At 58.6% G+C, this 21,105-nt stretch overlaps 2 protein-coding genes across 5 annotated transcripts; one reads left to right on the forward strand and one right to left on the reverse strand.

The window, feature by feature from the left end:
• The first annotated feature begins 8 nt into the window (after positions 1 to 8).
• Positions 9 to 11,761, forward strand: PTBP1 (polypyrimidine tract binding protein 1). Of its 4 annotated transcripts, none has more exons than XM_032626789.1 (15): positions 9 to 125; positions 2,474 to 2,504; positions 5,298 to 5,373; positions 5,612 to 5,784; positions 5,866 to 6,012; positions 6,097 to 6,267; positions 6,358 to 6,468; positions 6,540 to 6,714; positions 6,916 to 6,993; positions 7,670 to 7,818; positions 8,967 to 9,000; positions 9,390 to 9,482; positions 9,579 to 9,795; positions 10,093 to 10,170; positions 10,269 to 11,761. In XM_032626789.1, the coding sequence occupies exons 1-15, from the start codon at positions 118 to 120 to the stop codon at positions 10,399 to 10,401; spliced, it is 1,674 nt and encodes a 557-aa protein (XP_032482680.1). In that variant the 5' UTR covers positions 9 to 117; the 3' UTR covers positions 10,402 to 11,761. The 4 variants fall into 4 exon arrangements, with proteins under 4 accessions (XP_032482680.1, XP_032482681.1, XP_032482682.1 ...); XM_032626791.1 differs by lacking the exon at positions 9 to 125 and adding an exon at positions 625 to 760 and having other exon boundaries at positions 10,269 to 11,670; XM_032626792.1 differs by lacking the exon at positions 9 to 125 and adding an exon at positions 806 to 890 and having other exon boundaries at positions 10,269 to 11,759.
• A 316-nt stretch (positions 11,762 to 12,077) lies between these two features.
• PLPPR3 (phospholipid phosphatase related 3) lies at positions 12,078 to 14,808 on the reverse strand. Its single transcript, XM_032627429.1, has 6 exons — positions 14,629 to 14,808; positions 14,410 to 14,551; positions 14,129 to 14,324; positions 13,979 to 14,036; positions 13,722 to 13,895; positions 12,078 to 13,436 (listed from the first exon to the last, which is right to left on the reverse strand). The coding sequence occupies exons 1-6, from the start codon at positions 14,707 to 14,709 to the stop codon at positions 12,078 to 12,080; spliced, it is 2,010 nt and encodes a 669-aa protein (XP_032483320.1). The 5' UTR covers positions 14,710 to 14,808.
• Positions 14,809 to 21,105: the final 6,297 nt, after the last annotated feature.

A 21,105-nucleotide genomic window follows, 5' to 3' on the forward strand; every position in this document is an offset into this window, starting at 1 on the left:
CGGGGGACGTGTTCGGGCGTCTCCGCCATTTTGTGAGTCTATAACTCAGAGCCGTTGGGTCGGTTCCTGCTATTCCGGTGCCTCCACTCCGTCCCCCGCGGGTCTCCTGTGTGTGCAATGGACGGGTGAGTAGTACTCGTTCGCTCTACCCCCTATCCTTCTCGCGCTCCAGTCTCTTTCTCGTCGCCGCCCCGGCCTCCTCGGGGCGACGGTCCTGGCGCGCCGCTCCGCCTCCACCCCGGGCCCCGGGGCGCCGCCCGGTTCCCTCCCTTCCCCCCGGCCTGGGGCGCGGGTGCGGCCCTGGAGGGGGCCGCCAGGGGCGCGAGGCGGCGGGGGGTCCGGGGGAGCCCTGCCCGCTTCCGGTGCCAACGAGGCCTGTCCCGTGCGCACGCGGCGGCCGCGCGGCCCTTCTCGCTTCCCGTCCGGGTTCTGCGCGCACGCGCCGCCCTTGGAGAGTCTTGTGGTCCTTCCGGCGCCCCGTATGGTATCCGCGCGCCTCGTATGGTATCCGCGCGCGTGCGCGGCCTCGCGCGTTCCCGGCAGCTTTGGCGCGCGTGCGCGGGCTTTCCCGCCGCGCGGACTGCCCCGGCCTGCCCCGCCCGCCGCGGGCCCGGGCGCGGCCGGAGACGCCGCCCTCCCGCCCGGAAGGGCGCGGGCCCTCCTCCGCCCCCTTTGTTCCAGCTCGGCGTCTCGGGGCAGCGCCCCGGGCGCGGTGGGGGTGGGGCGGCTCGGGACCCGAGCCCGCTCCCCGCTTGCCGAGGTGTCCGGGGGGGGGGGGGGGGACCGGGCCGCGCGGCGGCCGGGGCTCTGTTCTCGGGAAGGGGTAGAACCCGGTGGAAGTGCGCTCTCCCGTCTGGCACCCCGTGGGAAGCGTTCCGGGGCAGTTGCGGGTATTTTGTGGTGGGGTGCTTCGAACTAGCTTTCCTTTCTCTCTTGGGCCCGACCGGGCGGGGCGGGCGGTTAAAAGTGCCCGGAGGGTCACGTGCCTTCGGTGTCTCGGGTTTGAAATGATAGGTTTCAACCTGAATTGAGGCCAACCTTTTAGAAAAATTGCTGCAGCAAGAGGAATTTGATCTCCTCGTGGTCTGCCTTCCGCTTTGGCTGGGGTGGACTTGCCCAGAGAACCCTTTCCCGAGCCAGTAGGCCGTGTGCTCGGTTTTCTTGGCCGTCTGGTCAAATTCTCGAGTTTTGTCTCTTCCATCGCCCCCCCCGTAATCTGGTTTGGGGGCGCATCTGCAAGTCTCTTGTCGGTGGTGGTGTTACCTAGGCAGCCGGGCCTGGTCTCCGGGTGCAGCTCCTTTTTGGTCTGCCGTCTTTTTGTATATGTGCTGCCGAAGCGAGCACTGGCCTGCCGTGTTTTTGGAAGGTCGGAAAATCTTTCCCAGAAAGGCCGTTTTACGTAAAACACTTGCTGTGTCCGAAGCCCTCGCTGGGAGTAGGAAGCCGCCAGGCGGCCTGGGTTAGCAGTTGGGAAACTGCGTACTTTTCATTATTTGTTTTTCTGGGAAGTTTTTTCTTGACTCATTAAAATTTTTAAAAGTCGTTGTCGCTGGCCCGTGAGGTTTTTGAGGGCAAGAGGTGGAGGTTCCGCCGTAGAGGCGGAGGGTGAGGATGGGGCAGGGCCCGAGCCGAGGCTGTGGTGGGAGCCCCCTCCCTGAGAGCCCGAGGGGGATCCTGCAGCCGGCGGCCCCGGGGCCCTCTGCCGGGCCCGAGGCTGGGCCGGGGGACATGTTGTGTGACATCATGAGAGGCTCTGGTCACGGGACCGCCAGGCCTTGGAGGCCAGGTGACCTTGTGAGGGCCGTTGCTGGCTAAGTTCTCTCCTGAACTGATATTTCGGGAGTCGTTAGTTTGTTGTCAGTTTCTGTTCACTACATAGACGCCCTCGGAGTGTTCTGCTGTCCAGGGGGTGGGGGGGTGGGGCTTGGGCTGCAGGACCCAGGAGTCCGGGGCAGCTGTGCTCTCCCCCGGCCCCGCCTTTCGTAGCGGGGCCTGCTCTGGGGGGGCGGGGGAGAAAGTCCGCTCTCGTGGAGCCCGGTTGATGAGTAACTCGTGTCAGCTGTATCTGATCCTTTGCACCGAGCTGCCCACTTCTCGGCCCCGTGGGGCCCGGAGCTCTGATCTCGGGCCCTTGAGTTGCCTTTTTACCGGCCTGCCTTCTGCTGGAAACGTTCCCCAAGCACTGCCAGTTTCTAGAAAGCAAACAGCAGCACCTGAACCTTAACCAGCATCAAGTGTCTCTCCTAGGGCCTGTGGAGGGGGGTGTCTTTGTCTTTGGACGGGTCGGGAGGCGGGGCCGGGGTCCTGCCGGGAGGGAGCCAGAGGACAATGATGGCTCCTTTTCAAGTGGCGATTAAAGGGCGGACGGCTCGCTTCCCTGCTCCGGCCTTCTAGCTGACGAAGGCCTCGAGCGGGCTCGTGCGCCGGGATGTGGCAGGCGCCCTGGCTGACATCTCCTTTTTTCTCTCCGCAGCATCGTCCCAGACATAGCAGTTGGTACAAAGGTAGGCGCTTGTGATGTTGCTTCCTCCTTCCGCCCGCTCCCACCATGGGCTGCCCGGCTTGCTGCTCCTGGGGTGGACAGCCTGCCTCGGGCTGGGGGTGGGCGGCCCCTCAGCAGTCTGATTTCGGGATCCCCTGCCCTGCTCTCAAGCTCAGAACGGCTTGCGGTTGGAGGTGGGATGCGCGGCAGGGTGACTGGATTTCTGTCCTCGGTTTCGTGTGGGTAAAGTTGAAGTCTGTTTGCACCTCAAGCAGCTAGTTGGGTGGGGGGGCGGGACCAGAGAATCTCAGGGGACTCTGGGGTAGTTCCAGGCTGCTTCTGAGGCTGTCCTTGTTCAGATCATGTTTACTCAGAGAAACGGGATGGCAGGGGCAGAGTGTCCTGAGCCCCGTAGGTGGCCAGGTGTCCTGAGGAGCAGGTAGCAGCTGGTTTCTGGTCTGGTGGCCGCCGTGCCTGGGCTGGTTTCGGTTTTCCCAGGCGGGCTGTCTTTGCACACCACCTGTCCCGATCTTCCTGCAGATAAAACCTGATTGGTGGCAGGAGGAGGGAGAGGGATTTCATCCGGAGTGCTGTGATTGGCACGGGGACCCTCCCCCTGCTTCTCTGGGGGCCACTTCAGCCGGAGCACCCCTTCCAGGGGCTGTCTCCTCCATCCCGTGCCCCGGGGGTCTTGGCTGCACAGGACAGAGGCCCTGAGCCTGTAGGGGGCGTGCACTGGGGGACCCACCGGGAGGGCAGCCTGGTCCTCTCTCTCAGGTTCAGGATAAGCTGGGCCCCAAGTGAGACGCCAGGGGTGTTGGTGTGTAAGCTATCAATGAAGAAGCGAGTGGACTCTAGGCGCTGTTCCTGGCGTGGTGGTCGTTTGCTGTTGGTGCTGAATTGACTTCAGGGCAGGGGACCTGTGGCAGCAGCTGGGAAGAGCTCCCCCGCAGCGTGGACTGGCCCACGTACCCCCAGGCTTCTACCCCACAGAGTGGCTGTGCCCCAGTGGGCTGTCCCTGTGGAGCCACTGGTCACCACGTGCACCTGCCTGCCCGCGCGCACACACACACACCCCCCCCCCCCCCCCCCCCGTGCTGGGGGAGGGGGCGGTGTCTGGGAGGGAGGCCTGGGGGAGATGGGTGGCCAAGTGGGCGGGGCTTGCCCCACAGACCCTGCAGATGTAGGCGTGCCAGGCCCTCTGCTGTGAGAACATGGTTGGGGCCAAGAACACCCCACTCCTGAGGGAATCCCGGCCCTGCTTGTCACCTGTCAGAGACAGGAGCCGAGATGCTCTTTTTAAGGTTGTGCAGCCGGTGTGTGGGATCTGCCTGGGTGCCCCGTCCCTGTCCAGCTCTGGACGGGGGCCCTTTGTGTGTGTGTGGGGGGGCAGGTCAGGGCTCCAGGTCCACATTCCTACCACTCTGTCCTCGGTGGCTCAGGGCATTCTGCCTGGGTTCTCATGTGGCCCTTCATTCACGGCTGGGGCTGGTCTACTGCTCTGAGCCTTGGAAGCGCCCACGTCCACTTGGTGAAAGTGAGCTGGGGCGTGACGGGTCAGGTCAGCCTGGAGTGCTTGGGGTTTTTAACATTTTGCTTCATTATAACAAATTCCAGCCCGTAAGTGGTCTGCGGTTCTGGGTCCTTTTCTGGACTCTAAGACCAGGCAGGGGTCTGAGCCTTTGCAGCCTCCCCACGGGCTCAGGTGCTGGCCCTCTGCGCATCCATCTCAGCCCTGAGCCCTGGGGAGCCAGGGGGTGGGGAGGCCCCCGCAGATGCCCGCCCGGCGTGGAGTCATGCCCGTAACAGGTGGCCTAGCAGCCAGAGCGGCCCAGAGCATCCTGTTTGCTGCTAGCAGTGTTGCCATGTGCCCGATTCCCGTCCTGAGGGGCAGACCTTGAACCTCCCTGGCTTCCTTTGGCTTGTCTCGAGGGGCAGGGTGGGGTGTGAGTGTCCCATGCAACTTCGGTGCTAGACCACGGGAAGGTGGGAAGGACCCTGGGTGTTTGGCATCTTTGTTTGTAAGTGGCAGTTAAGCTGGCCTGAGGGAAGGGCAGAGATAAGGTGTTCTTGAGGAGGGACGAGCTGGCGAAAATGGCAGTTGGAGGGTCTGGCCCTGAGAAAGGCTGGTTTTTGCTGTTCTGCCGGGAGGCCACGGGGCACCGGTTTCGTGTCCGGAAGTTGTTAGAGGGGAGCCAGACCCAGTGGGGTCTCCTTGCCCCTCGGGTGGGGTTTTGTGCTCGCCCGGCAGGAGGGCCCCCTGTCTGCTTCTTCACCCTGGGCTCGGTCTTACCTGGTTCTGGGGGTTGATTCAATTAGATTGAGATTAACGAGTCAACTAGTCGTTTCTGGAGAGAGAATGGGCTGGGCACTTTGGGAGCTTCTTGTTTGTCACCAAGGTGCCCGGCGCCTGGAGAGGTGGCCTTTCTGGTCATCGGGCTCCGGTTTCCTCAGACTGGAAAGTAGGACAGACTCCTGCGGCTGAGCGGGTGGCTGCAGTGTGTGTGACAAGGGGGCTTTGTCCTCGTGGGCCTTGAGTGGCTCTGCCGTGATTGAGAGCACGACGGCCGAGCCTCGGGGTAGCCAGCCTGAGCCCGTGCAGACCCCAGGCGTGGGGGGTGGGGGGACGGGCCGCGCAGAGCCCCTGTAGGGGACGAGACGCTGGCCCTGCTTGGGGAAAGACCCCCCCCCAGGGGCTCCGCAGGTGGGGAAAGGAGCTGTGTCTTAGGTGCAGAACTATTGGGCCCCCGTAGGGAGGGTTGGGGGGCGCTGTGGTGAAGATGCGGCTCGGTTCCAACCCTCCCCTCTCTTCCAGCGGGGATCTGACGAGCTCTTCTCTGCCTGTGTCACTAACGGACCTTTTATCATGAGCAGTAACTCAGCCTCCACAGGTAACCCTAACCGCGGCCCTACCTGGGAGCACTTCCTCTGTGTCTCTGAGGAGCGCACTTGGGGTTGGTTGGTCCTGGCCTTGGTGACCTTGAGCCTCACTTCCCCGGGAGCCAGGTGTGGAGACCTCCCTGTCCCAGCAGCCTCCCAGAGCTGGGAGGAAGCCGATACCAGGAGAGGGGTCCCTTGCTCTAGGGGAGCCGGGAAGTGCCTCGTGCCATGCACACCATCCTTTTGCAGCAAATGGAAACGACAGCAAGAAGTTCAAAGGGGACAACAGGAGCACAGGCGTGCCCTCCAGGGTGATCCACATCCGAAAGCTGCCCAGTGACGTCACTGAGGGGGAGGTCATCTCCTTGGGGCTGCCCTTCGGGAAGGTCACCAATCTCCTGATGTTGAAAGGGAAGAACCAGGTACAAGGCCTAGGCCTTCTCTGGGGTGGTCGCCGGGCCTCCCGGGTCCAGGCCTGGCTCACACACGACCCCCGCCCCCAGGCCTTCATCGAGATGAACACGGAGGAGGCTGCCAACACCATGGTGAACTACTATACGTCGGTGACGCCCGTACTGCGCGGCCAGCCCATCTACATCCAGTTCTCCAACCACAAGGAGCTCAAGACGGACAGCTCGCCCAACCAGGCAGTACGTGCCCTGGGCTGCGGGTGGAGGGGGGTGGGGTGGGCGGTGGCCTTGGGGCTGGTGGGACTCACGGCTCTGCCCCCACAGAGGGCCCAGGCGGCCCTGCAGGCGGTGAACTCAGTCCAGTCGGGAAACCTGGCCCTAGCTGCGTCGGCTGCAGCGGTGGACGCGGGGATGGCAATGGCTGGCCAGAGCCCGGTGCTCAGGATCATCGTGGAGAACCTCTTCTACCCGGTGACCCTGGACGTGCTTCACCAGGTGAGGCAGGGGGGTGGCGGGGCGGCGCCGGCCTGCGCGAGGGGCTGGTTCCGGGCTGAGGCCAATCCCTCCGCCGTGCTCTTCCCATAGATCTTCTCCAAGTTCGGCACCGTCCTGAAGATCATCACTTTCACCAAGAACAGTCAGTTCCAGGCGCTGCTGCAGTTCGCCGAGCCCGCGAGCGCCCAGCACGCCAAGCTGGTGAGTGGCCCCGGGGCAGCCGCGCCGCCAGTTGCCGGCCCCCACTCACAGCCCTTTTGCTGCCCCCGCAGTCGCTGGATGGCCAGAACATCTACAACGCCTGCTGCACCCTGCGCATCGACTTCTCCAAGCTCACCAGCCTCAACGTCAAGTACAACAACGACAAGAGCCGTGACTACACGCGCCCCGATCTGCCATCCGGCGACAGCCAGCCCTCGCTGGACCAGACCATGGCCGCAGCCTTCGGTAAGATGCCCGGTGGTGGGATGGCGGCGGGGCGGGGGGCAGGACGTGTAGCTCGGTCCTAGGCGCCCGGCTCTGCACCCAGGGAGGACAGCGCCCGTCTCCCGGATGCCCACACAGCATCAGCCCAGAACCCACCGGGTAGGGCGCTGGCAGCCGGCTCGCACCCGTGGGTGCGATGATTAGTGTCTTATTTGTTTCTAGGTGCGCCTGGTATAATGTCAGCCTCTCCGTATGCAGGAGCTGGTTTCCCTCCCACCTTTGCAATTCCTCAAGCCGCAGGTATTCAAACGCTCGTCCCCACCACCGACTCTGCATGCCCAACACCTCTCCCGTAGCTCTGCTTCCACGGCAGCCGACGTGGCGCAGTCACGGGGGGGAGCCCATCTTCCTGGGCACAGGCCTCCAGGTTCCCCACGGAGCCTGGACAGGGCAGTCGTAGGGCAGGGCTGTGCAGAGAGCCCGCTAACCCCACAGTCTCTGGTCTGGTTCCCTTCAAGCGCCCGGTGAGGACCAGCGCACGGTGGTTGGAGGGATATGCCCTTAGTAGGTGCGTTTAAGTGGCCTGGTAAGCGGAGCGGCGTGAGCTGGGCGGGCACACCTGAGCATCCCTCCCGGGGGCCAGGCGCCCACCTACGTGACAGTCCTGAGCCTGTTGTCCCGCCCGGCGTGCCATTTGCATGGTGACGGGCACCTGCATGCGAGCACGGCCGAGGCTGCTGGGCTCGATCCTGCATCCGAGGAGCTGGAGCTTTCTGTGCTATTTGGCGCATGTAGACAGTCAAGCCAGCACGGTCTGTGCCACGAGAAGCGTGGAGGAGCCGCAGGCGTGCCGCTGGGCCAGCCGCTCCCCCCCCCCCCCCCACGTGTCTCCGTTTGCATGAGGATGGGCAGGATCCGCGTTTCTGTCTCAGACAAGGTGGGCGCCGCTGCTTATCTGACCGCCTCTTCCCTCCAGGCCTCTCCGTCCCTAACGTGCACGGGGCTCTGGCTCCTCTGGCCATCCCGTCGGCGGCGGCGGCGGCGGCAGCGGCGGGCCGGATCGCCATCCCAGGCCTGGCAGGGGCAGGAAATGCTGTCCTGCTGGTCAGCAACCTCAACCCCGAGGTATGTGGCTCTTCTAGGCTGTCCTTCCGGATTCCTACTTCGGAAGTAGGAGTCGGGAGTTTGCTCTCAGGTCCTAGTGCAGACTGAGCCCCTCCCCCAGGCACTGGGGCCCCTGGAGCCGGATCCCCTGGCCTGGCCAGTGCCTGCAGGTGTCACGCTGTTCTCCTCTCTGCACTGACGTCACTCACTGCTGCGTCCTTTCCGCAGCGCTTGGAGTCCTCCTGTTTTCCTTAATATCTCAATGTACGTTCTTAATTCCATGATGCTGAGAGTTGAAGTATTTGGTGTTCACGAGAGCAGTTTTGCAATTTCGAGCCCAACCAACCTCGGTCTGCAGGGGCCTGCGGGGCGCCTCTGGGGAGGGGGTGCAAGCCAAGGCCACCAGCCACGGTCCCTGAGGTGGCAGCCAGGCCTGTGCTTGTCTCGGTGGCCAAGTTCAGCTCAGGGAGCTGGGATGAAGTGATAAAGGCTCGAGATATTTTGATTCTTGAGAGATGGGGTTCCTGTTTATTTTAACGAGCTGCTCTCTTGCCTGTCTGAGCATGTGTGACTTGCGGCCTCTCGAGCCCTGTCCCAGCTCCTCTAGCCAAGCTCTCCGCTAACAGCCACCCCAGTGAGCCTGACTGGAGGCCCTGGTGCGGGCCCCGGGGAGACAGTTCCTGGAGGGCCTGTTGGGGGAGTGGGGGGGGGGGGGGCGGGCGCTGTCTCCTCCCCGCGGGGGGCGCTCCTGCTGTCCGCCCGGCGCGTGGCTCGTAGTGTGTGTGGTCTTGACTGATGGGACACCGCGTGTTTTCTTATGTATTTACTGACCTGTGTTTTTGCTACTTTTTTTCTTTTCTCCCCTTCCCCTTTCCCAATTTTTTTTCTTGCCCTGATCCGGAATTTCTTTGCCAACTGACTGCACGGTACTTCTGCTTCCTGTTGTTGCTTGAAACAAAACAAAACCATAAATAAATAAAAACAAAATTCCCCCTCAAACCCTGCTCTCCGGAAACCAACCTGCCCTTGAATATTAACATCCTGACAACTTCATCATCCATCAACCTGCACGCCTGCGGGGCTGCCTCCTCGTGGTGGACGATTCCAACTCGCCCCCTGACCTCTCCCTTTCCCTGTCCCTCGCTGCCTTGCTCTGCTGTCCTCTAAAGAGAGTCACACCCCAAAGCCTCTTTATTCTTTTCGGTATGTTATCGTTCCCACTTTTATTATCTTGTTTTCGTGTAATTGAGGTGGTTGTCACGCTCTGAGGCGTCCGAGCGTGCTGTCTGGGCTGCGCTTTGCCTACTGATTGGACTCCAGAGCATGGTTTACGGCCCCGCATGCTATTGGCAGAGTAGACGTGTCGGTAGCAGCCGCAGGATGACTCTTGGCAATTGGCCTTTCCTGGATTTCAGGGCTTCTTTGCTGAAGGCAGCCCTCCCGGTAACGCTCCCTGCGACTAGACAGCTTCTCAGGCAGAATAGCAGAGCTGCGGGGAGAGCCAGCCCTGTGCGGGAGTGCGGGTCGCGGGGCCGGCGGGGAGGGGCCGCGGGGCCCGGGCGGCTCAGCAGTCTGTCCCTGTGCCCTCGAAGGCGTGTACGGCGACGTGCAGCGGGTGAAGATCCTGTTCAACAAGAAGGAGAACGCCCTGGTGCAGATGGCTGATGGGAGCCAGGCCCAGCTGGGTAAGTAAGGGCCGCAGGGCCGCCGGGCCGGGGGGCTGCGGAGTCGGCGGCCAGGGGACTTGGGTCACGTGGGTCCTGTGTCGTCTTCCACACCAGCCATGAGCCACCTCAATGGGCACAAGCTGCACGGGAAGCCGGTGCGCATCACACTCTCCAAGCACCAGAACGTGCAGCTGCCCCGTGAGGGCCAGGAGGACCAGGGCCTGACCAAGGACTATGGCAACTCGCCCCTGCACCGCTTCAAGAAGCCCGGCTCCAAGAACTTCCAGAACATCTTCCCGCCCTCGGCCACCCTGCACCTCTCCAACATCCCGTGAGTGCACCCTGCACCTCTCCAACATCCCTTGAGTGCCTGTAGAGGTCTCCTGGGACGCTCCCGCTTCCAGGGGCTTCCACAGGCCGTAGGGAGGCCTTGCTGGAGGCCCAGCCGAGTGTGTTCTCTGCTTCTAGTGCACCTTTCAGATGCTCATGGTCATTTTCTGATAACCTATTTCAGGGGCCCCTAAAAAGCTCCTGGAGACCCCACCCTTCCCTGGACGCTCAGCTGCTGTCTTGAGGGAATGGCCTTGACCTTCCACGGAGTGGCTCAGGTCCCTCTCTCTCCCTGCAGGCCTTCCATCTCTGAGGATGACCTCAAGATTCTCTTCTCCAGCAACGGCGGGATCGTGAAAGGGTTCAAGTTCTTCCAGTGAGCCCAGCCCCACCCCCTCGCCCCGCTGCCCCTGGGCCTGCCCTGCCCCACTCGGCCCTTCACGCCTCCTTGTGTCCCCCCCGTTTTCCCTGCAGGAAGGACCGCAAAATGGCGCTGATCCAGATGGGCTCCGTGGAGGAGGCCATCCAGGCGCTCATCGACCTGCACAACCACGACCTGGGTGAGAACCACCACCTGCGGGTGTCCTTCTCCAAGTCCACCATCTAGGCCGCCACCAAGGACCAGCCTGCCGGGCACCCGGCGACAACTTCCATCATTCCAGAAAAAAAGCCACTTTAAAAAGCAGCTGAAGTGACCTTAAAAAAAGACCAGAGATTTTATTTTTTTAAAGAGAAATCAGTTTACCTGTTTTTAAAAGAAATTAAATCGAATTCACTTGCTCACCTGGGGGAGGTGGGGTGCCAACCTCAGGCTCTTGGTGACCGTGGAGGCCCAGCCCGGCCCCTTGCCCGTGCCTTCTGTAGTCTGTGTGGCGGGCGCTCCCAAACCTCCACTCGGCTTTCTTGTGCCTTAAACCCGCTGCTCTGGCAGGGCCTGTCTTGGGGTAGCAGACGTGTAGGGGTTTGGGGGCCTGGTGGGGGGGGCGGTCAGCCTCCCGTGGGATCGTGTGCCTGCTGCGGTGGGAGACCGTGGGTGGCCAGGTGTGGCCGCCCCCCAATCCTTGTATCATTTGCCCCCCGGCCCCAGGGCCCCTCCCCGTCGCTTCTTCAGCTTTGTTTCCACCGTAACCTCTGTATTATGCTTCGATGCAGCTGCAGACACCTGTGCCTAGCAATATTTCCAGTTGACCAAATATTCTAATCTTTTTCATTTATATGCAAAAAATAGTTTTAAATAACGTTTTATATAGCAAGATGATAAAAATGGTATGAGTGTAACCTAAATTTCCTCCTCGTGGTATGACTTTGTATGCTGTACTTTTATTCCTTGTCACTGAGTCGCAGGGCAGGATCTAATTTCCAGGGCAGACACAATGGGGCCGGCACGTCTGCGACCTGCCGATGCCTTACTCACAACTGTCCTCTGTCCCGGAGGACAAGTGCTCTTAAACTTTCAGGGTTTCTTTTTTCCTGCAAATTTTGGACCAAAGTTTTGTTTCTGTTTTTTGTCTGCCTCTAATGCTGGGACCCCAGGAGGTGGGACAGCAGCCCTAACCTTCCGGTCTTTACCGCCTTGTCCTGCACTCACGGGTCCAAGGGGCTCCCCGCGCAGGCCCTGTGCTGGCCGGCCCTCCTTCAGGGCCTGGGCCTCAAGTTTCCATGTCGGGGTGGAACAAGGGTGTAAATATTTATAATTTTTTATACCTGTTGTAAGACGTGAGGGGCAGCAATTGCGGTTTTTTTATGGTGACACAGATGTATATTTTGATAACAGCAATTACAGGCTCAGTATTGTAAGGAGCATGGCAGGCCACTGCCCGCTGCCGGCTTGTAATGCGGAGAGAACTGAATTAAAGCAATTTTATAACAACTCCTACCTTTTCTGTAGGCTCTTTTTTCCTGTCCACATGTAGGAGGTGGTCTGGCCGGTCTGTACTGGACTCTGAATAAATTCTCTGTATCCTGCACTTGATTTCCCTCTTTATTGGGCCTGTTTGTTTCACTGCTGTTTCCTCCTCTGTGTAAACTCAGCCGTGTTGTTCCCCTCACTTCTCGCTTGGGGGTTTCAGGGGGCCTGGAGGTGGGGCCCCACATCTGCACTCCACCAGACAGATCCCCGCCCCCAGTTGCGCGCACAGGGGCCCCGGAGGCCGGGTCTGCCTGCTTGGCCCCGTGACCGAAATGACACTCCAAAAAGCCGCTCAACGATCTGCCTTTTATTGTCTGATGGGGCCCCACGTCTGAGTTCTGCCAGACCCCCCCCCCCCCGCCCCGCCCCCGCCCTCAGTCCTTGAACCTGCGGACCGCCTGCATCTTGCGGTAGTAGCTCTCTGCCTCTGCCTCCGCGGCCTCCCGCTCGCACAGCACCAGGCCGCCCGCTTTGCGCCGCAGTGTCGACTCTCGGCTGGCCGGCCCCAGGGCCCCGTCGGCCACACCCAACGGTGGCAGCCCCTCGCCTGTGGCCAGGTTGACGGTGGCCACGGCCCCAAACCGCGGCTCCTCCTGGTCCACGTCACCAACAGAGGAGCCTGGGGACACGCCCGGGGGCTTCGGTCCCCCACGGAAGCCGCGAGCCAGGTCCCCCAGCTCATAGCCGCCCTCCCCCTCAGCCCCCTTGGCCCCGCTGCCCGCCGCCTTCCACTCCCAGGGCCCGTTACCCGCAGACAGGTGGACCACAGGGTGGTGGGGCGCGTGGGCATCGATGGTGACGATGCTGGCGGAGTCACGGTCTGACGGCGACCTGTACTGGGAGGAGTCGGAGCTGGCACTCGAGGACGAGGCCGTCTCGGCCGCCTTGGGGCCCGGCCCGCCTGAGGCCTTGGACATGGCGATGACCTGCAGCAGCCGTGGCGGGTTGGCCACGCGGGGCTGCGTGGAGGCCGCGGCCACCACAGCGCCGCTCTTATCTGCCATCATGAGCCACTTGGCCCGCACGGCTGCGCTGCTCTTGGGGGACAGGCCTGCCGCAGCCTGGACCCCCTCCTCGGGGATGTGCACCATTGGCTGCGGGCCAGCCCGCGGCGGGAGGATGACCCGCGGCCCGAGCCCCGGCCGTGCCTGGACTGTGGGGTACAGTGAAGGCGGGGCTGGACCTCCTTCTTCCCCCTCCTCGTCCTCGTCCTCATCCTCATCCTCCTCCTCTTCTTCCTCCTCGGCCATGGGCTCCGCTGGCGCCCGCAGGTGCACAGGGCTGGCCTCGTCCGGCAGCCCCAGGCCGCGGCCCTCCAGCGACTTCTGCTTCCACTCGCTGATGAGCTGCTTGGAGCGCGAGGCGTCCAGAGGCACGTGGATGGTCATGTGGCGGCGGGCGGGGTCATCGAGCGAGGGCGTGCTGACGCGGGGCAGCGTGTGGCTGAAGGTCACCATGTTCTCCTTGCCCATGGGGCTGCGCGGGGCCAACAGGTCCACATCCACACTGGCCCGCTTCAGGCTGCCCAGTGAGGTCTTGTCGCGGGCCACAGGCCGGGGCACACCCTCCAGCCGCCCGGGGGGGCCCAGCTCGTCGGTGCTCACGGACTTGTTCTGCTGGTACACCGAGTCGTGGCCCCGCTGGGTCAGCGCCCGCAGCGCATCCTTGGCAGGTGCCAGGGCCGCTGGTCTCTCTGCCGGCGGGGCCTGGAAGTTGCCCACAGCGTGGCAGGCCTAAGGATGAGACACGGGCTGGGCGTGGGGCCGGCGGCCAGAGACCAGGGTCCCCAGCAAGTCACAGACTTGCCCGGGGGGTCCGAGAGGGGACGTCTGCCTTTCTCCCAATGGGACAAATTCTAGCCTCAGGTCGCTCACGCTGCACATTGGGCAGGTCTGGGCCCGTGATATTCTGCCTCTAGCTACCAAGGGACAAAACTCAGCAGAGTCCCCCAGGGTGGGGCTGGCCTCCCCCCTCAGACCTCCCCCTGGGCACCCGGACCTCTCCCCTCAGCCCCTCACCAGGTAGGCAGCGATGCCGGCACCAATGAGGAAGCCGGCGTAGACGTCCACCGGGTGGCTGCGGTACTGCGTGATCTGGGTGAGGCCACAGACGCCCGCCGCGATGGCAAAGGAGAACACCAGAATGGGCTTCAGCAGCTTGGTGGCGTCCGAGATGACCGAGTTGAAGTACATCTGCAGGGGGGCAGGCCGGGTGGTCAGGGCAGCCGGTCCTGGTGGGGTGTCCAGGGCACGGGGCTGGGCCAGCCGGGACTCACCGACACGTAGACAGCAGCGAAGGCGGACAGAGTGGCGTGCTGGGATGGGAAGGTCTTCCTGCAAGAGGCACCCCGGTGAGCCCCGCCAGCTCTGGGCCCCTGCCTCAGTTTCCCTGCATGCTCCACGGGACGGGGGCCGGACACGCTCACCGTGCAGACAGGATGGCGTGGGTGTCGTGGCCGGAGCAGATGTCCTGCGTGATGTAGGGGTTGGCCTCACACGATGTGCCCAGCAGGGTGTAGTTGGGTTTGCAGACCGTCAGGAAGAAGGGTGCATGGTAGCCCGTGGCCAGTTGGATGACGTCGGTCACCAGGGCTGTGGCACACAGGCCGAACACGTGGACGCCTGCGGGGTGGGAGGGTTAGGGCCGGGCGCAGGAGCTGGGGCCAGACCCGCCACCCTCGGCGTGCAGACGCTGTGGGGGACTCACCTACAAAGCGCACCGTCCGCCGAAGGAAGGAGTTGAAGTTGCAGCCGCCGGCGTGGATGCTGCCCTCGGGCCCGCCCGGGCCCCCGCTGCGGCCCCACAGCCGGGACTGCATGCAGTACAGCAGGCCCTCGCCCACCATGATCTGCCAGACGGGGAAGGTGCTCAGTCGGGCTCCCGGCCGCGGTGCCCACAGCTGGCCCCGCCCGCCCCAGGACTCACCGAGGCCGCAGGCGCAGCGAAGGCCAGGCTGAGGAGCATGAGTAGTGGGATGAGCTCCTCGCTGGTCTCCACGTAGGGCATGGAGAGCGCGCGGTCGTAGCACTGGAAGCCCACCTTGGCCGGCTTGAAGAGGTCGGTCAGCTCCAGGAAGTACAGAGACACGACAGAGGACGCCACTATGGGCAGCTGCAGGAACGGGACTGGCCAGGGTCACGCCACACTCGCTGACGGAGCCATCCGCCCACGAATTCAGTCCCTTCACTGATTCATCCACCTATCCACATGTCTGTGCTGCTGCCGTTCACCCACGGATCAGCTCATTCAGCAATCCAGTGACCCACCACCCATCTGGGTAACATCCACAGATCCATCCGTCCAACAGCCATTCCTGCACCCCTAACTCACTCATCGATCCACTAATCAGCCCATCCATCAACATTCCTTCCATGCATCCATCCGTCATCCATCTGTTCACGCATGCTTCCTTCCTTCCTTCCATCTATCCATCCATCAATCAACCCACACACCCATCCACCCACCCATCTATTCATCCATCAGTCCATCATCCGACCATCAACCCTACCCACCCATCCATCCATCCATCATCTTCCATCATCCAGTCATCAATCCACCATCCATTCATCCACTTAAGCTTCCTTCCTTCCATCCACCTATCCATCCATTTACTCACCCATCCATACATCTAACCATCCATTCATCCTCCCACCCATCCCCTCATCCATCCATCATTCATTTATCCAAACACCCATCCATCCAACTTCCAACATCCATTCATCCATTTATTTATTATCCATCCATCTGACCACCCACCCACTCATGCTTCCTTCCTTCCTTCCATTCATTCATCCATCCATCCACCCACCCGCCCATCCATCCATAGGTATGTCCATCCACCTACATTTCCATCCTTCCCTCCTTCTTCCCTTCCACTCACCTACCCACCCATCCATCCATCCATCATCCATCCATCAATCCACCATCAATCCAACCACCCATCTATTCATCATCCATCAACCCATGCTTGCATCCTTTTTTCCTTTCACCCATCCATCAACACACCTACCCATCAGCCATCGATCCATCAACCCAACCACCCATCCATCTATCCAACACCCACGCCCCCATTCATCCATCATCCATTCGTGCTTCCACCCAACCACTCACCCATCCACCCACACATTGATCCACCCTTCCTTCCTTCCAGCTAACCATCCTACCCACCCACCAATCCATCCTCCCATCCATCCATCCACCCACCCACCCATCCACTCATCCATCAATCATCCATTCATCCAAACACCCATCCCTCCATCCATCAACTTACAACATCCATCTATCCATTTATTCAGTTTCAATCCATCTGGCCACCCACCCACCTACCGAACCCACCCTTCCATCCATCCACCAATCCTCCCATCCATCAATCCATCATCTTCAATTATCCATCCATCAATCCACCATCCATTCATCTATCCATTCATGCTTGCTTCACTCACGACCCATCCACCCACCCACCCATCTATCCATCCATAATCCATCCACCCATTCATCCATCCGTTATCCATCCATTCACCATCGATCCTTCAATTATCTTCCATCATCCATCAATCCACCTCCATTCATCCATCCATTCACTCATGTTTCCTTCCATCCATCCACCCACCTATCCATGCATCATCCATCCATCCACCCACACTTACTACCCTCCACTTACCAGTCCACCCACCCATCCATCCACTTACCCATCTATTCATCAACCCACATACCCATCCATCACCCCCATCCATCATTCATCCATTCATCCCTCCCATCCATCATTCATCCATCCATTCATCCACAATGTAGCCATGAATTCACCATCCATCCATCCACTTATCCTTCCTTCCTTCTTCCATCTATCCATTAACCAATTCATCCATCCATCAATCCACCATCCACTCATCCATCTACTCATGCTTGTTTCCTTGCTTTCCTCCTTCCTTTCATTCATCTATTCAGACAACCATCAACCGACCCACCCATCCATCAATTCAGACAACCATCAACCAACCCACCCATCCATCAACCACCCATCATCTTCCATCAATCCACCAACCATCCATCAACTCATCCTTCCTTCCATTCATCCATCCACCCATCATCCATCCATCCAGCATCCACCCATCCATCCATTCATCATCTTCCATCACCTATTCCTAACCTAAATCCACCATCCATCCATCCATCCACTCATCCTTCCATCTAGCCGCCATCCATAGGTCTACCGTCCATACATCTATTCATGCTTGCTTGCTTCCTTTCTTCCTTCCATTCATTTATTCATACATACATCCACCTACTCACCCATCCATCCATCCATAACCCCACACACCCATGCATCCATCATCTTCCATCATCCATACATCAATCCACCATCCATACACCCATTCTTCCTTCCATCCATCCATCTTCCAAAATCAATTCATCAATCAACCATCCATTCATTCATCCACTTATGCTTCCTTGCTTCCTTCCATCCATCTATCCATCCATTTACTCACCCATCCATACATCTACCCACCAGTCCACCCAACCATCTATCCATCAACCCAGTCATCCATCCATCAATCCACCTACCCACCCACCCACCCATCATCCATCCATCCACCTCTATCCATCCACTCATGCTTCCTTCCTTTGATCCGCCCATCCATCCCTTCATCCTTCCTTCCATCCATCAATCTACCCACCCACACACCCATCAACCCGTCCACCCATCCACCCATTCATCCACCCGTCATCCATTCATCCACAAACACCCATCCATCAGCTTCCAACATCTACCCATTCATTTATTCATTATCCATCTATCTGAACACCCATCCACGCACCCATTCAGCCTCCCATCCATCATCCACCCATCAATCCACCCTCCATCCACCCACCCACCCATCATCCATCTACCCATCCATCATCCATCCATCCATCCACACTTCCTTCCTTCCTTCCACCCACCTATCCATCCATTCAGTAACGCACCCACCCATCATCCCTCCATTCACCCATCATCTTCCAAGTTATCTATCAATACACCATCCATCCATCCTCTTGTCCTTCCTTTCTCCCATCCATCCATCCATCCATCCATCCATGCACATCCATCCATCAATCCACCATCCATTCACCCATCTACTCATGCTTGCTTCCTTCCTTCCATCGACCCATCCATCTATCTGTGTATCCATCCACTTACCCATTCATCCATCAGCCCACCCTCCCACTCATCCATCCAACCACAACCTATCTACCCATTCAATAATCATCATCCTTTCATCCAAACACCCATCCCTCTGTCCATCACCTTCCAAAATCTAACCATCCATTTGCTCATTATACATCTGACCACCCATCTTTCCTCCCATCAATCATACATCCACCCACTTATCCATATTCCATCCACCCATCCAACCACACACCCACCCACCCTTCCACCATCTTCCATCATCCATCCATCAATCCACCATCCATCCACTCATCCTTCCTTCCATCCATCCATCATCCCACTCATCCATCAATCATCCATTCATCCAAACACCTATCCCGTCCATCAACTTGCAACATCCATCTATCCAGTTATTATTTTCCATCAGACCACCCTCCTACTCATCTGTCCATCCATCCACCCATCCTCCATTCCTTCCATCCATCCATCATACATCCATCCTGCCATCAATCCACCCACCCACACACCCATCCATCCACCCACCCACCCACACACCCATCAAACCATCCACCCATCCCTCCATCAGCCCACCCATCCACTCACGCATCCATCCTCCCATCCATCATGCATCAATCCTACATCCATCCACCCACCCATTCATGCTGCTTGATTCCTTCCTTCCATCCATCCATACACTACCCATCCATCCACCCACCCATTCATGCTGCTTGATTCCTTCCTTCCATCCATCCATACACTATCCTTCCATCCACCTGTTCATCCACCTATTCATTTGTCATTCATCCGTCCTCTCCCATCATCCACCCATCAATCCACCATCCATCTATCTACCCATTCTTCCTCCAACCCACCCATCCACCTATGCATCCACCCACCCACCCATCTACCTATCCTTCCCTCCACCTACCCATCCATCACCTGTCCACCCACCTACGCTTCCTTCCACCCTTCCCTTCTTCCTTTCTTCCACCCACCAATCTTTCCACCCATGCTTGCTTGCTTCCTTCCGTCTGCCCACGCATCTATCATCTGTCCATCATCTTCCATTATCATCCATACATCAAACCACCATCCATCCATCCACTCATCTTTCCTTCCATCCATCCATCAATCATCTTCCATCATTCATTCATCAATCCACTGACCATTCATTCACCTACTTATGCTTCCTTCCTTCCATCCATCCCACTCATCCTTCCTTCCTTCCATCCATCATTCCATCCTACAATCCACCCATCCATAGATACATCCATCCACCTACACCTCCTTCCTTCACTCCTTCTTTCCTTCCTTTCACTCATTACCCAACCATTCATCTGTCATCCATCAATCCATCATCTCCCATCATCCATACATGAATCCACAATCTATCCACCCACCCATCCATCCATCTACCCAATCTTCTATCCAACATCCAACCATCACCCATGCTTGCTTCCTTTTTCCCCTTCATCCATCCGTCAACCCATCCACAGATTCACCCACCCATCCATCCACCCACCCACCCATCTGTCCATCACTCACCCACCCATTCATCCATCCATCATCCATCCTTCCATCATCTTCCATCAGCTATCAATCCACCTCCATCCACTCACCCAACCATTCCATCATCCATCCATCCATACTTCCTACTTCCACTCACCCACCCACCCATCCACCCACCCATTCATATATCAACCATCCAACTATCATCTTCCATCATCCATCCATCAAACTACCATCCGCTCATCCGTCCTTCCTTCTATCCATCCATCTGCCCACCCACCCATCTACCCATCCATCCACCTACCCAACCATCCACCCACCTCCACTTCCTTCCTCCCTTCCCTTCTTCCTCTCTTTCACCCACCCATCCATGAACCCTTGTTTGCTTGCTTCCGTCCTTCTTTCCATCCATCCACCCACCCATCTGTCATCTATCCATCATCTTCCATCATCCATCCATCAATCCACCATCCATCCACCTCTCCTTTCCTTCCATTTCATAATTCACCCATCCATCATTTTCCATCATCCATCCATTCATCCATCCACTCCTGCTTGCTTGCTTCCTTCCACCTATCTACCCATACACCCATTCACTTACTCACCCATCCATCCATCAACCCACCCATCCACCCATCCACTCTCCCATCCACCCAACTATCTTTGCATCCATCTATCAACATACCTATTCATCCATCCATTCATCAGCCCACCCATCCTCTCATCCATCCATCATCCATTCATCAACCCACTCATCCATTATCCATCCATAAGTCCACCATCCATCCACTTACTCATCCGTCTATCCAGCCATCCACTCATCAATCATCCATTCATCCAAACACCCATCCATCATCAACTTCAATATCCATCTATCCATTTATTCTTTTTCCATCCATCTAACCAACCACCCCTCTGTCCACCCATCCACCCATCCTCCCATCATCCATCCATCCACCCACCCACCTATCCATTTTCCCATCCATCTACCACCCATTGATCCATCTTCCATCATCCATCCATCAACCCACCCATCCATCAACACCCATCCATCCATCTATTCACCTATCCTTCCTTCCTTTCATCCTTTAATCCACCCACCCACACACCCATCGACCCATCCATCACCTATTCATCCATCCATCCATCTACACTTCCTTCCTTTCCCCCTTCCTTTCTTCCACCCACCTATCCATCCATCAATCCACCATTCATGCATCCACTCATCCATCCTTCCTCCCAACCATCATCCATCCATAAATCCACTATCCATCGATCATCTATTCATCCAGTCATCCATCAATCATTCATGCATCCAAACACCCATCCCTCCATCCATCAACTTCCAACATCTATGTAACCATTTATTCATTTTACATCCATCTGACCACTCGCCCACCCACCCATCTGTTCCTCCATCCACCCATCCATCATCCATCCCTCCATTAATTTCCATCATCCATCAATCAATCCACCTCTATCCATCCATCATCTTCCATCATCCATCCATCTATCCACCAATTCATGCTTCCTTCCTTCCTTCCATCCACTCACCCACCCATGCATCCATTCGTCTTTCCACCCAACCATTCATCCATCCACCCCCCCATCCATCCATCCATAAATCAACTATCCATCCACTTACCCATCTATCAACCCAACCATCCACTCATCCATCAATCATCCATTCATTCAAACACCCATCCCTCTGTCCATCAACTTCCAATATGCTTCTATCCATTTAT

Source organism: Phocoena sinus, chromosome 3, assembly GCF_008692025.1.
Source record: "Phocoena sinus isolate mPhoSin1 chromosome 3, mPhoSin1.pri, whole genome shotgun sequence".
In the NCBI taxonomy this organism is placed as follows: domain Eukaryota; kingdom Metazoa; phylum Chordata; class Mammalia; order Artiodactyla; family Phocoenidae; genus Phocoena; species Phocoena sinus.